The sequence below is a fragment of the Leucoraja erinacea genome, chromosome 16, assembly GCF_028641065.1.
Source record: "Leucoraja erinacea ecotype New England chromosome 16, Leri_hhj_1, whole genome shotgun sequence".
Classification (NCBI taxonomy): domain Eukaryota; kingdom Metazoa; phylum Chordata; class Chondrichthyes; order Rajiformes; family Rajidae; genus Leucoraja; species Leucoraja erinaceus.
Window position 1 is genome coordinate 43,460,695 of NC_073392.1, and position 17,866 is coordinate 43,478,560.

Consider the following 17,866-nt stretch of genomic DNA (forward strand, 5'->3'; position numbering starts at 1 on the left):
CGTTGCAATGAATGCAATTTCTATTATTTCTTTCCACTTCCAAACAAAAATGTGGTTGGATTTTTCAGCGTATGATCAACCTGTGTCAATAAATCCTGGACCATGGTAACATACATGCTTAACCATGCAAACTACAGATTGATGCAAGCATGTTTCCTGTGAAGGAACGAAAATGATCACGACGTGGCCATAGCATGGGTCGTTATTGCGATTGGTACATAAACACTCTCGCTTCCCACATAATTTATCCACAAGAAAATATACAGGTTGTAAGGAAATTTCTAAAGGCATTTTATGATAATAGCTGTTAAACAGACTATACCCATCTGACAGGTTAAACATTACACTGACTGACAAGAGATGGCCAAAGGACATAACTGCAGCAAATGTTCTTTTGGTAATATGTTTAAAGGTGTCAAAACGCCACATTACCGGACACTCAGATTAAATGTATATTTTGTGAACAGCAATGAAGATGCCCAGTTTGTACGCACCAGATTTAAATATTTTTTTATTGATAAACACTGTTTCCATCATTCCCACTTCAGAATTAAAATTAAAATTTCAACTGAAATATCTCCTGACCAAATTTGTGATGCATATGACCGACTGTAGAAGTAAAACCTGGATAAATCCAACATATAGTTGTGAATGTTGCTCATTAAATAACTACAGTACTGATCCTCCATATTAAGAGCATTGATTTGTCGTTAAAATTAATTCTGTAATAACGTGTCAACGGTAGCAGTGACAATCGAACACTGCGGTTTTAATGTTCTACGTGTTCACAATTTAATTAATCCATCTTTATGGACTAAAACAAATACAGGTGCACAACCTTTTATCCGAAGATCCAAATAACGAAAACCTCCGAATAGCGGACATTTTTTTTGGTCCTTGAAGAAAGGTCCTTGAAAACGTTCACCGAGGGCGGCCTGCAGAGGTGACAGTGGAACCTCCGGTCGGTCCTCGAAGAAAGGGGAACTAAATCCTCATTCATAAAAGAGAAGGTGAGAGTATATTGCGCGGGAGGGTTAATAATTGACAATATGCTGCTACCTGCCCGCTGAGTTAAAACGTTCCCACGGTAGATTCACGAACACAGTGTATCGTGAGTCTTGCGTGGGAACTTTTTAACTCAGCGTGCAGGCAGCAGCAGATTGTCGCTCCCTTCAGTTTCACCCCACCTACACCCCTCTGCTTCCCGGCCATGTGTGTGACCCCTTCCCTACCCAGCTCCCCGCTCAATGCACCGGCGCGGGGGCTTTGCACTGTCTTCACGTCGGCGATGCTAGCAGCACAGTCCTAGTCACCGGAGACGTCAGGACCAACGGGACACCGACCCCCAGGCCCACTGCAAGCACGGAGATCCCAGATCAGCAACTCCAGCCCAGCCCCGTTCCAACTCCAGAGGAACACGCTCCCCGTATGGGCAGAAGCTGATGGTGTGCAAGGGACGTCTTCTTCTTGGGGTCGCGCAGCTGGGGGGCTGTGGGCGAACTGCCACTTGTCGCCGTAGCGGCCCATCGGGGAGCGGATTCCTCTGGAGTTGGAGGGGGAGGGGGGTATTGTGCTGTTTGATCGCCCCCTACTATCCCAGGGACAGGGAGACAGGAGGTTCACCGAGGGTGGCCCGCAGAGGTGACAGCGGAACCTCCGGTCGGTCCTCGAAGAAAGGGGAACTAAATCCCCATTCATAAAAGAGAAGGTGAGGGTATATTGCGCGGGAGGGTTAATAATTGACCATATGCTGCTACCTGCCCGCTGAGTTAAAAAGTTCCCACGGTAGACACGATACACAGTGTAGGCAGCAGCAGATTGTCGCTCCCTTCAGTTTCACCCCACCAACACCCCTCTGGTTCTCGGCTATGTGTGTGACCCCATCCCTCCCCTCTCCAGCACCGGCTCATTGCACCGGCGCGGGGGCTTTGCGCTGTCTTCAAGTCGGCGATGGCAGCAGGTAAGTACAGTCACCGGAGTCGTCAGGACCAATTGGACGTCGACCACCAGGCCCACCGCAAGCACGGAGAACCCAGAGACCCACAGCCTGCAGCAGCCCAGCCCAGCCCCGTTCCAACTACAGAGGAACCTGGGTTGCGGATGACGGAGAGCAGCTCGGGGCGTCGTAGGGGCCCATCGGGGAGCGGGTTCCTGTTGGTCCTGATGTCTCTGGCCACCTGCTATCCTCCAGGAACTGTACCGCCCTTGCAGGAGAGTGGGGTTGTTTGCAGTTGCAGATGGAGGGGGCAAGGGCGGTACAGTTCCAGTCCAGGGGGGTGGCCGGAGACGTCAGGACCAACGGGACAGCGACCCCCAGGCCCACTGCAAGCACGGAGATCTCAGAGACCCACAGCCAGCAGCAACTCCAGCCCAGCCCCGCTCCAACTCCAGAGGAACACGTAGGGGCAGAAGCTGATGGTGTGCAAAGTACATCTCGTTCTTGGGGTGGTGCAGCTCGGGCTGTGGGCAAACTGCCACTTGTCGCCGTAGCGGCCCATCGGGGAGCGGATTCCTCTGGAGTTGGAGGAGGAGGGGGGTATTGTGCTGTTTGATCGCCCCCTGCTATCCCAGGGACAGGGAGACACAGCGGCTTTTTAAGACTGGTGGGCTATCACTTCAAAAGTTCTGCCCACACAGTCAGTACACCTCTCCTACACTGCATTTCATACAAACATTTATTCTGCAAAAAAAAAACCTACATTGAAGACTCAAACTCGCGACCGAGGAACTGCCGGGATCAAGGCGCAAACTCGTGACCTCTCTACCACTGAGCCAGCCATTAAAATCTACGCTAAAAAATTTCCATTCCGAAGACCGACAAATTCTGAATTACGAAAAGTGTCTGGTCCCAAGGCTTTCGGATAAAAGGTTGTGCACCTGTAATAAAACACATTTGATTGCATTCCGTTATCAAACATAGTCAATCACCGCTCAGAAGACATTTCCAGCACAATAGGGTCAGGGAGGGGTGCGTGAATCAGTGCCACCTCCAGTTTAAATTCCATTTGGAATATTTTGGAGGACCAAGAAACCAAGAACCAAGTGCGGGGTGGATATTTTTGCCCTGTTCCCATTTTCATTTCTTACTGATATTGACTACGAGTAAATTTTGCAACAATTCTGGGTATTCTAGACGATTGAATCCTTATATATAATAAAGTCTACTGCACATCAGTTGATGAACGTTCTGACTATAATTTCTCCTGGTGCTCAAAGTCACTCCACATGATGTATTCAAAAATTATGGACAAGAATTTCCTGTGAGAGAATAGCTGCTTTTCCTAACTAGTAATGTTGACTTTAAGTCCAAACTTAATTTTTGCAACTTCTCAGCAAACTAAGCAAACCATGTATGTATATATACAGCCAGATCGGGGTAATATACAGGCAGGCACAGGCTGCAAAGTGGATGTCAATCATATTACAGAAGTGTCACGCAATGACCATCTTCCCGCGAGTCTGAGCACCTACCCTTGCCAATAAATAAAATCAAATTTTCATTGCTGAATTCCCCACCATCAATATCCCACGGTTTTCCAATGATCAGAACCTCAACAGATACAGAATATAACAGCACATGAACAGGCCCTTCGGCCCATAATATGTGCCGAACATGATGCCAAGATCATCTCTTATCTACGCGCATAATCCCCGTCTCTCGATTCCCTGCATATCCATATATCTATCCATAAGTCTCTTAAATGCCTTTATTGTATCTGCCTATTAACCCCAGCAGCGTTTTCCAGGCATTCACCACCCTCTGTGTACGTTGCTCCACTCACCTTAAAGCTATGCCCTCTCTAGTATTTGATGTTTCCATCGTGGGGAAAAAGGTTACAGCTGTCTATGTTATAATTTTATATTCTTGTATCAGGTCAGGTCAAATAATAGATCAGTTACCAATATTCAATAAATCTACAACCACATGAGAATATAGCGACCTGCGACGTCAGACGGTCACTATTTTGGTTGCTAAATTAACACACTTCCATTCATGGTGTTAACCATGTCCTTCTTAATCTACTATTTAATCTAATAAACTATAAAGGGAAATACCACAATATAAGAAGCAAGCTATCGTTAGTATAAATTGTTGACTATAATATCCAAACAACATTTGGAACGGTTGCCCCCAAACACACGCCGAAAATGCTAAACCCGTAAACTTCAACACTCACGCTGCCATGACTTGCCAATCCGTCCCAACTATCGGCTCCGACAGGCGGACGGCAGCGGCTTCAGTTCCGGGGAGAAAAAGAAGTTTAAAAAAAAAAAAGGGCACGTCTGAGGAAAGCCGCGCCACAAAAACATGAAGCCATGTGTTAATCTAAAGCTTTGGATCTCTTGATTACCACTCATCACTTTCTAAACCCGTGTCATATTCAAAGAGGATTCCGCTGATGAAACGCTTAGTTACGGCCACCGGGGGTGGGGCGTTTAATTGTGTAACACACACACACCGGTTTAGCTGCAGACGTTGACAGAAAGGGGCGCCATAAATAAATATCGATCACAAGACAAGATGGGTAAATGAGTCGGAATCAACGGAATAAAACATTTAAACATTGACATGTCGTTTCCCAGTGTATAATGCAGGCTATCTGAGTGTCGTGGTGTTGCGGGAGGGATTGTGTTGACTGGAGCGATTTTCCCCGTAGAGGTGGAGGTGGAGTCCGGTCGGCGCGCGGGTTTGGTTTGAACGGGTCGGCGCGCGGGTTTGGTTTGAACGGGTCGGCGCGCGGAACCGCCGTTCAAACCAAACCCCGCGCGCCGACCGGACTCCACCACCACCACCTCTGCGGGGACACAGCTTCAGTCGCGCGCGGATTGTGGCTGCGCTGCAGCTTTCTTGGTATCGGCGCCCTGAAGGGTTCACCTCAACCCCGGTGAGGATTGTAGTAGTTGTCGTCTTTTAGTGTGGGCGGGAAACATCTTAGGGGTAGGGGAGGGACATTGAAACTTACTGAATAGTTGCAGGTCTGGATAGAGTGGGGATGTTTCCACTCGTGGGAGAGAGACCAGGACCAGAGGCCACCGCCTCAGAGTAATAAATATGTACTACTAACATTGCCATTAGGATGGAAATGAAGAGCGGTGAATCTGTGATATTCTAAGCCATAGAAGATGTCCTCCTCCAACAAGTCAATGTATATTTTAAGGCAGAGATGGAGTGATTCCTGATTAGTACAGGTGTCAAGGGTTATGGGGAGAAGGGCAGGAGAATGGGGTTGAGAGGGAGAGAGATAGATCAGCCATGATTGATTGGTGGGGTAAACTTGATGGGTGAATGGCCTCATTCTGCTCCTATCACTTATGATCTTCCCATATCCTTATTTCCAATGAAAAGCGGAACAGGGATCTCGGGCAGAACATTGGGGCGGTGCAGCTGGAAGAGCTGCTGCCTCACAGCGCCACAAACCCAGGTTTGATCCTGACCTCGGGTGCTGCTGTGGAGTTTGCATGTCCTCACTGGGACCTAGTAGATTTTCTTCCACATTCTAAACAAAGTGCAGGTTTGTAAGTTAAGTTGCCGCTACACATTGTCCCTGACATGTAGGGAGCGGACTATGAATAGAACTAGTATGAATGGCTGATCGGGGATCAGTGTGAATTTGGTGGGCCGAAGGGCCTGTTTCCATTCTGTATCTTTCAATCAATGTCTCGGAGAAGAAGTTGGTGTGTGTGAACTAAATGCGGCATAGGAACCGACGCTGGTTCAGATGAATCTCTATCAATGTAATCGTTTAGGAGCTAGCACAGATGCGGGTGACGTATGCCAAGCTACACTTCTGTATTGCAAATTCACAACCTTTGAATTTGTTCAGGAAACAGATCAGCTAGTTCACATTGAATAATCGCACATTTATAAAGAGCCTTCAGCAAAATAAATATCTATGGTACTTTTACCATCCTTCTCAGGATAAGGGCTTTTAGACTATTGGAGCACTTCATAACAGCAACCGCAATTTTTGGAAATGTAACAATCAAATTGTGCGCCATAAACAGCAGGCTGGTATGGTTTTATTAACTCTGTGTGAAGAGAGTGAGAGAGAGGGAATGCAGGGCATAAACAGGCCATTAGGCCCACCAAATCTGTCCCATTAATCACCCATTTACATTAATCCTACATTATTCCTATTTTTCATTCACTCCAATTCCATTAACTCCGTCCTGCAAACTCCATACAGACAGCACCTGAGGTCGGGATTGAACCCGAGTCCCTGACTATGTGGCAGCAGTTCTGCGAGCTGCGCCACTGTGCTGCCTTGTAAGGATAAGTGTGGCCAGAATATCAGGAATAGTTGATATATTCCTCTTTATTTGAATCTTATTTTCCCTCTTAAAAGGGCACAATTGATCATAGGCACAGTGTTTTCAAACAAAATGTATTGCCCTATCACAAAATGACCAGTTGTGTGGAAATCTGTGGTATCATAAATACTGTTCAAGAAGGAACTGCAGATGCTGGAAAATCGAAGGTACACAAAAATGTTGGAGAAACTCAGCGGGTGCAGCAGCATCTATCGAGCGAAGGAAATAGGCAACGTTTCATCATCATTACTACCATATCCAGATCTTGTTTGGCTTGATGTCAAACTTTGTTTGATAATTGCATGAAACTGCTTTGAAATGTTTATCTGTTTACAAATACTTTGTAAACATAAGTTTGTTATGAGTTTCTTTGAAGAACAAATAGGTTGCTGGAATTGTTGTAATACCCTATTCCAGACACCAAATGGTGCTATTGCACTGCATTTACTCACTTATTGTAACCATACAATTTTGAAAATTTTAAGAATTCTTCCTCAGAGGGAGAAACTAAACTTTAAAAAAGAGATTGTAGGCACAAAAATAAACTTTTTAAAAATTAAATCCACATGTTAAAATAATTTGAGCGTTCTTCTGTTCAAGAACCTGCGTACATCAATGTAATATTTCTGGCAGTTGTATTTTTCTTACAAGTCAAGAGGGGTTTTATCCTTTGCAGCAATTATATTTTATACATTTCAATAAATATTTCAAAGTATTTACATACTGCCTTCAATATACCTGCTACTAGAAAATGGTCAAAGCAACTGAATTTGATCAAAGGAGGGTAGATTAGGAATGGTGTCTGAAGGTTAGATTCTAAAAATTGGCTTTGGTTTCTAACTGAGAGCAGTGATTAAGAGTCAGGGAGTTTTAGTGATGCAGCTGGTAGCACAATCGGTACGAATTAGCAATAACACTTCCTCCTTAATAACCATCAGCACAGCGACTTACAATGTGTGCTCAGCCCCCCTGCTCTACGCACTCTCTAGCCTCACAACACACTCTCTGCTACATGACTGTGTAGCCCTCCACCAATACCCTCTGAGTTCTATTTCCAAAGCAATTTTGAATCTAATCTACCATGGATTCCACAAGCCTTAATTTTATGGATCAGCCTACCTTGTTGAATGGTTTATGGGTCTGTCCCACTTAGGCGATTTTTCAGGCGACTGTCAAGTCGTAGCAGGTCGCTGAAAAACTGGCGACTGGAATGGCAAATGTCAGAGTGGAACATATACACACTTCGCTTCCTTCACCAGCCAGTTATGCAGGCGGGGGACAGGGCAAGCGGACGGAGCACTGTCTGAGTGAAATTCACACGGTGCAAAACCAATGTGATACAGACACACACCACGATGTAATTAGTGCTGTAATTAAGATGGTGATAGCACGGTGTTTGGGAAGAGTCACTTTAAGTCCTTTAAAAGAGGGGGGGAGAAGGGGGAGACGTGGTGCGGCGAAGGAGTGGAGACAACTTTTAAGAAGCCAGAGATACACGGCTGTGAAGCTCGGCGGATATTAACATTACCGGTCGGTTATCCTTGGTTCAGCAAACTGTTCATGTTTTTTTTTCCCAATGAAATTCACCGGTCAGCACTGGCGACAACCTACGACCTGCTGGCTACCCACTACCACTGCACCTACGGCATGAGAATTCTCGCTACTCTCCATAGCGGCTTCATTCTGGTTGCCTCTAATTTTTCAACATGCGGCGACAAAAATGAAGCCCCGACTAGTTCCGAGAATGCGGGAACTACTCACGACCATGAAGGCGACTCCCCAGCAACCAACCACAAACATGTAAAGACCCCATTGTCTCCTGTAGTTGCCCAAAAAGTCGCCTAAGGGGCGACTCTTTAGCCGACTGCCAGTGACTAGTTTTAATGGAATTCATATACGGCACCTACCGACAACCTACAACAACATACGTCAACCTACGACCACAAAAATTGTCGCCACTGTCGCCAACAGTTGTCAACTTGTTGAAAATTTTGCGGCAGTCACCTGTAGTCACCCAAAAAAATCACCTAAGTGGGACAAGCCCATGACATGGTTCATACAGACAACATCTCCTGCATTGCCCTCATCAATAATCTTCGTCACTTCCTCAAAAAACAGCATATATTTTTTCTTGGCAAGATGGTCATGTATCAAAGAGTTTAAGGAAAGGAAAATTGAGCTTGAGAATGTGGATGTGAGTAAGGTGGAGCCGTTAAGAAGAAGTGTGATTTGTTTCAGACAAAATACTTCAAAGATTAAATTTACATTTACTCAACACCTTATATAACTTCAGGCTATTTCAATGTATTTAAAAGCTCCTGAAGTACTTCTTACAGATAGTGTATTCGGAGGTGAAACTATCAATGAAGACAAAAATCAGTCTCACTGCTACTGAAGATATGAATGAATACACATTCTATTAATAATGCACTAGGGATCAACATTGACCACAGTATGAAGGATTCTCCTCCTTCCGATATATTATCATGAAATAATTTATTTTATCTTAAAGACAAATTGGAAGTTACAGTATAAAATGTTATCTGTTGGTTAATGCCTCTTGGTATTCCATTGAAATATGTGGTTCATTTTATATGCTCAGGTCTCTGGAATGAGATTTAAACCTATTGTATTCTGAATTGGTCCGCGAGAAGACCAAAGGTGGACAACTGCATATCTTATTTTTGTTCTACAGTTTGATCTTACCAAATATATATGACTTTATCTCTGGATATTTTGCTTTATTTTATGTAGTTTAAAAATGGGCGAATCAATATATCAAGCTTATGAAGATGAGATTGAATGCCTCCAGGAAGAAATTAAAATTTTGGAGCAAAAGGCCAAAGAGACTCAGATTTATTCTCAAGAGTTTCTGAAAACCATGTGAGTAGAATAATATGAACTGCAAACTCCAGAATTGTAATCTTAGCTTATTTATTATGATTCACTTTCCCTTTGATCTCTAGTATGTCCCTCTGGTTTGTTTAACTAACATTTCTGATATTACGCTCTCTGATCCTCAGTAATAATTTTCAGCATCTCAGCTTTAATGCCTAATATCTCCACTTCAATTTCATTTCAAGTATACTTTATATTTAGTTCTTCAGCTTCTTTCGCCTCTGTACCTGTATCTTTCAGTTGGAGTCTTCATCCCAGACGGGAGACCCTATCTTTCATCTTTAGAATTTATGCTCTTCATCTGGGCTGCTTCCTCCCTCTGGCATCACACTCTCCTTTGATCTATTTATCTGTGTATTACTGGCCTGATATTGACAATCTCAATTTAAGCAGTCCAAATTTATTCTAACCAACCTAAACATAAAGCACTCTGCTTCTTTAGGACCAACTCATTTTCAATCTTGCTTCCAATGATAATGCTGGTGTGTGTAGGAAAGAACTGCAGATACTGGTTTAAACTGAAGATAAATACAAAAAGCTGGACATCGGGTCAGACAGCATCTCTGGAGAAAAGGAATAAGTGACTTCAGTATGAAAATAAATAGTCAGTATTGATAGAACTAAGGAATTGTAAGGATAAAAAGACCCTAATGGGACATATACAGGCCCTCAAATAGTAGCCTGGATATAGGGTGCAAGTTGAATCAAAATTGGCATGTCGTAAAGGTAATGCTACAGTTGTTATGGGAGATTTCAACATGCAGGGAGACTGGGAAATCAGGTTGGCACTGGACCCCAAGAAAGGTAGTTTGTGCAGTGCCTCTGTGATGGATTCTTAGTGCAGATTGTATTGGAGCCTACCAGGGAGACGGAAATTCTGGATTTAGTGTTGTGTAATGAACCAGATTTGATAAGGGAACTTGAGGTTAAGGAGCCATTAGGAGGTAGTGACTATAATATGGTAAGTTCTACAATTTGAGAGTAGAGGGAGAAGGGCAAATCGAGGGTGTCAGTGTTACAGTTGAACAAAGGGGACTATGGAGCCATGAAGGAGGAGCTGGTCAAAGTTGTCTGGAAAGATACCCTAGCAGGGATGACAGTGGAACAACAATGGCAGGTATTTCTGGGAATAATACAGAAGGTGCAGGATCAGTTCATTCCAAAGAGGAAGAAAGATTCCAACTGGAGTAAGGGGCGACCGTGGCTGACAAAGGACGTCACGGACAGTATAAAAATAAAAAGGAAGTAGTACAAAGATGAGCGGGAAGCAAGAGGATTGGGTAATGTTTATGGAGCAACAGAAGATAACTAAAAAGGCAATACGGGGAGAAACGATAAGGTACAAAGGTAAGATAGCCAAAAATATAAAGGAGAATAGTAAAATCTTCTTTAGATATGTGAAGAAAAAAATAGTTAAGACCAAAGTTGGACCCTTGAAGACTGAAAAAGGTGAATTTATTATATGGAACAAGGAAATGGCAGATGAGTTGAACAGGTACTTTGGATCCGTCTTCACTAAGGAGGACACAGACAATCTTCCTGATGTACTAGTGGCCCGAGGATCTGGGGTGACGGAGGAACTGAAGGAAATTCACATTAGGCAGGAAATGGTGTTGGGTAGACTGATGGGACTGAAGGCTGATAAATCTCCAGGGCCTGATGGTCATTTTCCAATGTTCTATAGATTTAGGATCAATTCCTGTGGATTGGAGGGTAGCTAATGTATTCCCACTTTTTAAGAAAGGCGGGAGAGAGTAAACAGGGAATTATAGACCTGTTAGTGTGACATCGGTGGTGGGGAGATGCTGGAGTCAATCATAAAAGATGAAATAGCGGCGCATTTGGATAGCAGTAACAGGATTGGTCCGAGTCAGCATGGATTTATGAAGGAGAAATCATGCTTGACTAATCTTCTGGAATTTTTTGAGGATGTAACTAGGAAAATTGACAAAGGAGAGCCAGTGGTTGTAGTGTACCTGGACTTTCAGAAAGCATTTGATAAGGTCCCAAATAAGAGATTAGTGGGCAAAATTAGAGCACGGTATTGGGGGTAGGGTACTGAAATGGATAGAAAATTGTTTGGCAGACAGGAAACAAAGAGTAGGGATTAACGGGTCCCTTTCAGAATGGCAGGCAGTGACTGGTGGGGTACCGCAAGGCTCGGTGCTGGGACCGCAGCTATTTACAATATACATCAATAATTTAGATGAAGGGGTTTAGTTTAAATGCAGTTAAGATGATGGAGATGAGAAATTAATATTATTAAATTAAACGGTAATGTAACTATTAACTAATTAACTGTACATACTTCACCCTAACTTTCCTACCACCTCTTCCTCTCTAATACCACATTTCCACTCTCTTTATAATGGCCTGCCTTGTATTTTTTTGGTTTTGATGTTCTAAAGCATATCATGTTTTTTTATACTAACAGCAATAACCCAGCTGGTCAGTTAATGACCCTTAACCTTTCAGACGGTAGTGAATAATAGTTACATTACCATTTAATTTAATAATATTAATTACTCATCTCCACCACCTTAACTGCATTTAAACATGTTCCTAGTATCATCGGGATTTTAGACTATTTTCACCAGATATGCTGCTTCTGTTGAACCATATCATTGAGCCTCAGAGTTTTACAACATGAAAACGGATCCAATGGGCTACCTTGCCAATGCCAAGGAAGTTGCCTAATCGATCCAGTCCCTCTTGCCTGCTCCTCCTGCCCCATATATCCCATCAAACTATGAAACACTATTGCTGCTTGCATGGATGTTGGTGTGATGAGTGAGCAAATGCGTTGACATGCCAATACTGTAATTCTCTTTTACATTTAGGCATTTGCAAAAAGAAATGTTTGATGTGCAAAATCCTGAATCGTGGAAATACTCAAATACTGATCTGGAAGCACAAATTGAACAGACTGAATCTCAGATTGCATTGCTAACCCAGTTAACTGGCATTGGCTTCAGTCAACATACCGTCACGACAGTCAGTGAAGGTAAGCTTTGTGACCAATGTTTTTATATGGGTATATTCCAGTCAGCAGTTACTCCACAGGTTTGAGAAGAAGTATGAAATCAAGCAAGCAGTAGGCAAAGCTTTACACAGACAAAAATTACATGGATGGGCCGTTAAAAAACTCTTGAGTTAACAAGAGCTATACAATACAATACAATCAGTTTTATTCATCACTTGCACATAAAGTGCAAGTGAAATTAATTTGCCAGCAGCAGTACAATAAAAAAGAACACACAAAAACACAATAAAAATTTAACACAAACATCCACCACAGCATTCATCACTGTGGTGGAAGACACAAAATTTGGCCAGTCCTCCTCCATTTTCCCCCGTGGCCGGGACCTCAACCCTCCGCAGTCGCCGCTGCGGGCATCCAGATGAGTGAAAGTCCAGGTAAGTCCTGAAACGGTGCCTCCCCCACCGGAGACCGCGGCTTCAGGTTGGTGTAGACTGCAGGCCAGCGGTCAAAGATTTAAAGTTCCCGCCGCGCCGCAGCCAGAAGCACCGCAGACCGCAGGGTCGGCAGTCAAAGCTCCCCTCTAGGGGTCCCCGGCGAGGGACCCCGCTCCCGATGGTAATTCGCCACCACGCCCGCGGTAGAAGTAGGCCGGGGGCCGGCGGTGGTGGCTTTCTCTTCTCCCGGGTCCCCAACGAGCGATCCCAGGCTGCGGACGCCGCGCCAGCTGGAGCTCTGAAGACCGCTGCTTCAGGCTGTCGCGGGCCAGCGAAACGGAGCACTCCCCTCCGGCGAGGGCTCGCCTGCTCCCCGCCGAGAGTCACGCTGCGCCCGCTGCTGAAGCCCCAGGCGCGTCTCCTGGAAAAGCCGCACCGATCCTCGATGTTAGGCCACGGGAGGCGACATGGAAAAAGTCACCTCTCCGTGGAGGAGGCGACCAAAGTGGTTTCCCCCTTACCCCCACACACCACCCCCCACACAAGACATACAAAGAAACATTAAAAACATGCATTAACACATACCAAAAAAACAAAAAAAGTAGGAAAAAAAATGGACACGCTGCTGACAGGGCTGCCGGCTTGCACGCCCCCACCGACCGGCAATTCTTGAGCAAAGAAAAAACTGCTGTGGGAACTTAGCAAGTCAGGCAGCATCTTTGGAGGGAACTTGATGGACAATGTTTTGCGATGAGACACATTCTTCAAGACTTTAAGAGAGAACATACTAATCGCACTAATAACATCAGATACTAGGATTGAATCCTGATTACTGAAACTGTGAGGCAGCAGCTCTCCAAATTGTGCCATTGTTCTGCACACTACTCTAATGTTTTGTGGAGAATCTCTGAAAATTTTAGGTAAACAGAGATTGGTTCATTATTAAGGTAATCTGATTACACTGTAATCCTTGACCCCCTGGAACTCATTCCGATTTGCGGAAATTAGCCAGAAAAAGCAGCCTACCAGATGAGTGGGAGAAATTCAGAGTCCAGCAGAGGAGGACAAAAGGCTTAATTAGGAAAGGGAAAATAGATTATGAAAGAAAACTGGCAGGGAACATAAAAACTGACTGCAAAAGTTTTTATAGATATGTGAAGAGGAAAAGATTAGTTAAAACAAATGTAGGTCCCTTGCAGTCAGAAACAGGCGAATTGATCATGGGGAACAAGGATATGGCAGACCAATTGAATAACTAATTTGGTTCTGTCTTCACTAAGGAAGACATAAATAATCTGCCGGAATTAGCAAGGGACCGGGGGTTAAATGAGATGGAGGAATTGAGTGAAATCCAGATTAGCCGGGAAGTGGTGTTAGGGAAATTGAATGGATTAAAGGCCTATAAATCCCCAGGGCCAGATAAGTTGCATCCCAGAGTACTTAAGGAAGTAGCCACAGAAATAGTGGATGCACTAGTGATAATTTTTCAAAACTCTTTAGATTCTGGAGTATTTCCTGAGGACTGGAGGGTAGCTAATGTAACCCCACTTTTTAAAAAGGGAGGGAGAGAGAAAACGGGGAATTTCAGACCAGTTAGTCTAACATTGGTGGTGGGGAAAATTCTGGAGTCAGTTATTAAAGATGGGATAGCAGCACATTTGGAAAGTGGTGAATTCATTGGATAAAATCAGCATGGATTTATGAAAGGTAAATCATGTCTGACGAATCTAATAGAATTTTTCGAGGATGTAACTAGTAGAGTGGATAAGGGAGAACCAGTGGATGTGTTATATCTGGAGTTTCAGAAGGCTTTCGACAAGGTCCCACATAAGAGATTAGTATACAAACTTAAAGCACATGGTATTGGGGGTTCAGTATCGGTGTGGATAGAGAACTGGCTGGCAGACAGGAAGCAATGAGTAGGAGTAAATGGGTCCTTTTCAGAATGGCAGGCAGTGACTAGTGGGGTACCGCAAGACTCAGTGCTGGGACCCCAGCTATTTACAATATATATTAATGATCTGGATGAGGGAATTGAATGCGACATCTCCAAGTTTGCGGATGACACAAAGCTGGGGGGCAGTATTAGCTGTGAGGAGGATGCTAGGAGGCTGCAAGGTGACTTGGATAGGTTGGGTGAGTGGGCAAATGCATGGCAGATGCAGTATAATGTGGATAAATGTGAGGTTATCCACTTTGGTGGCAAAAACAGGAAAGTAGACTATTATCTGAATGGTGGCCGATTAGGAAAAGGGGAGATGCAATGAGACCTGGGTGTCATGGTACACCAGTTATTGAAAGTATGAATGCAGGTGCAGCAGGCAGTGAAGAAAGCAAATGGTATGTTAGCATTCATAGCAAAAGGATTTGGGTATAAGAGCAGGGAGGTTCCACTGCAGTTGTACGGGGTCTTGGTGAGACCACACCTGGAGTATTGCGTACAGTTTTGGTCTCCTAATCTGAGGAAAGACATTCTTGCCATAGAGGGAGTACAGAGAAGGTTCACCAGACTGATTCCTGGGATGGCAGGACTTTCATATGAAGAAAGACTGGATAGACTTTAGAAAATTGAGGGGGGATCTTATAGAAACTTTCAAAATTCTTAAGGGATTGGACAGGCTAGATACAGGAAGATTATTCCCGATGTTGGGGAAGTCCAGAACTAGGGGTCACAGTTTAAGGATAAGAGGGAAGTCTTTTAGGACCGAGATGAGAAAATCATTTTTTACACAGAGAGTGGTGAATCTGTGGAATTGTCTGCCACAGAAGGTAGTTGAGGCCAGTTCATTGGCTATATTTAAGAGGGAGTTAGATGTGGCCCTTGTGGCTAAAGGGATCAGGGGGTATGGAGAGAAGGCAGGGATGGGATACTGAGTCGGATGATCAGCCATGATCATATCGAATGGCGGTGCAGGCTCGAAGTGCCGAATGGCCTACTCCTACCTATTTTCTATGTTCTGTGTGAAATTGGCTTGATTGTCCCAACTCAGGCCCTTGCGCCTGGACAGGTGCATAAGAAAACAGTTTCACAGCTCGGATCAGCATTACATTTTTAATCTCATCTGAGTGCCCATATAACTAGAATTGAATTTCAACTCAACTATGAAAAAGGACACAAAGTGTTGGATCAGGCAACAACTCTGGAGCAAATGGATAGATGACATTTTGGATTGGGACCTTTCAGACTTATTGTTGCAGGGTAGGGAAAGCTGGAAGAGATGTGTCTTTTTTATAAACCAGCATCTGCAGTTCCTTGTGTCTACACTTAACTGGTTTATATAGATTTTCTACCAATTCCTATTCACCATGCTGAATTAATTTGCAGGTAACAACAAAACAAAGCAGTGCAGATTGTCAGGCTGCAGCCATTCACTGCATTTTGAGCTTGAATTTGAATTAACTGAGATTCAGGTATGTAAATTATATTAAAATGTTACAAGTTTTTCAATAATAGACACGTATAGTAATGGATGATTGCAATTACATTTATTTTCATTTTGCTAATATTATGAAATGGTGAAAAACTGCTACCTACTATTTTGCAAAAAAAAGATAACTCATTTGGCATCCATGTTGAATCTGCTTTGGGCTTGCAATAGCTTCTCTTCCCACACTATGCACACTATGTACAGAATGGCTGAAGATCTATACGTGGCACTTTTTGAGTTCTTGTCTACTTTCTTCCTCGAGGTGATTTTATTGGAAAATATAAGATTGGGTTACAAATGGACATTGATAACATTTAGCTCTGCCATAGCAAAAAATGTAATGCTGATCCCTCAGTATCCTCAACCACAGAACCAGCCAATTTTCCATTGCCAACAATCCTCCGCCCAGCACAACTGGTCCTTACCCTCAACAACTTCTCCTTCGACTCCTCCCACTTCCTTCAAATCCAATGTGTAGCGATGGGCAGGGCCGGCCTTAAGCCGATTTGACTGATTGCTCCCAATTGGGCCCCACGACTAAGCGAGGCCCCGCACTATTGTTCCGTATTTCGTACGGAAATACGAATTCTCTTTGTTAAATAAAGATTTTTTTAAATTCGCCATCCGGATTTTTTTTAAACGAACATGTATTACAAACCGCTGCACGGCCATCAGACACAAACGATTTGTTAACTAGTACTGTTAGCACTTCTTAACAGCAAGTAGTTAACACCTTGTTATGCAATGTCATCAATCTGCATCCATCCGCATTCCTCAGTAAATGTTATTGTGTTTTGAACAAGTATTAATGACGCCGTGTTCCTTTGAATAAAATTCACGCGGCGTCATTAATACTTGTTTAAAACACAATTACATTTACTGAGGAATGTAGATCGATGACACGTTGAGAATTTCATTAAACTCACCATCATGAGTGAGGGCCCCGGACCGCGAGAAGGGGCTTCTCCCTGGTGTGCAGGTTAGTCATTCACCTACCGACCCACGTTGTATCTCTCTATCTTTTGCTCTCTCCCTCCCTCCCTCTTTTGTGCTCTCTCTCCCGTTCCCCATCTCGTCTCTCTCTAAAAATAATAATAATAAATTTTATTTTCGTGGGCCTTTCAAATCTCAAGGTCACCTTACAAAGATTAAACAGAAGAGAAAAAAAACATATAGTCGGAGAAAAATAAATAATAAGGACATCATCAATACACAAATTAAAGATAGAAATCGCTCCAAAGACACAAAATCAAAAAATAAAAAAAAACACAATGTGAAGAGAGAGCAGCGGCAGCTAAAGCGCGCCAGCGTCCACTCTCTCTTCCGACAGCCATCTTGGACACAGACTAACAAAGTACCTTACACACAGAAACATCTTCCCCCCACAGTGGTTACCACTGTGGGGGAAGGCACAAAGTCCAGTCCCCATCCCCAGTTCACCTAAAAGTCAGGCCTATTAAGGCCACCGCTGTTGCCTCAACGGAGGCCCGATGTTCCTGGCCGTTCTAGCCGGGTGGTCTTGCCCCGGCATCGGGAGAGTCCTCACAGCGGCTGGGCCTCCTGGAACGGCCGCTTCCTAGCAGGGGATTGTCGGCTTCTGAAGCCGACAAGGACGCACCGAGTTGGAGCTCCCAGGCTCCTGATGTTAATGTTGGCGCCACCCGCTCCGCTCCGCAGACCCGCAGCCTGGAGGTGTTGCTCTCGGCGCTCCAGCTCACCGGAGCTCCAGCGCGTCGATCCAGCGCGGCGACGCAGGCAAGGCATCGCCCGCTCCGCTCCTCGATGGCGCTCCAGCCCTGTGCCGCGACCGA

General features: G+C 44.3%; 2 protein-coding genes across 3 annotated transcripts in view; one reads left to right on the top strand and one right to left on the bottom strand.

Annotated features, from left to right (window-relative positions):
• nol8 (nucleolar protein 8) overlaps positions 1 to 4,505 on the bottom strand; it is a 54,956-nt gene extending 50,451 nt beyond the window's left edge. The window contains exon 1 of one of the 2 annotated variants that reach the window (XM_055648267.1): positions 4,179 to 4,505. The gene's annotated coding sequence lies outside the window, so the exon portion shown is untranslated. Of the gene's footprint in view, positions 1 to 3,782; positions 4,042 to 4,178 lie in introns of those variants that run through there. The other variant, XM_055648268.1, reaches the window with a different exon arrangement.
• A 220-nt stretch (positions 4,506 to 4,725) lies between these two features.
• The window catches only part of cenpp (centromere protein P), a 287,161-nt gene continuing 274,020 nt past the window's right edge, over positions 4,726 to 17,866 (top strand). The window contains exons 1-4 of the mRNA XM_055648278.1: positions 4,726 to 4,886; positions 9,067 to 9,195; positions 12,051 to 12,214; positions 15,953 to 16,038. Coding sequence (XP_055504253.1) covers positions 9,074 to 9,195; positions 12,051 to 12,214; positions 15,953 to 16,038 — 372 coding nt within the window. The 5' untranslated portion in view covers positions 4,726 to 4,886; positions 9,067 to 9,073. The remainder of the gene's footprint in view (positions 4,887 to 9,066; positions 9,196 to 12,050; positions 12,215 to 15,952; positions 16,039 to 17,866) is intronic.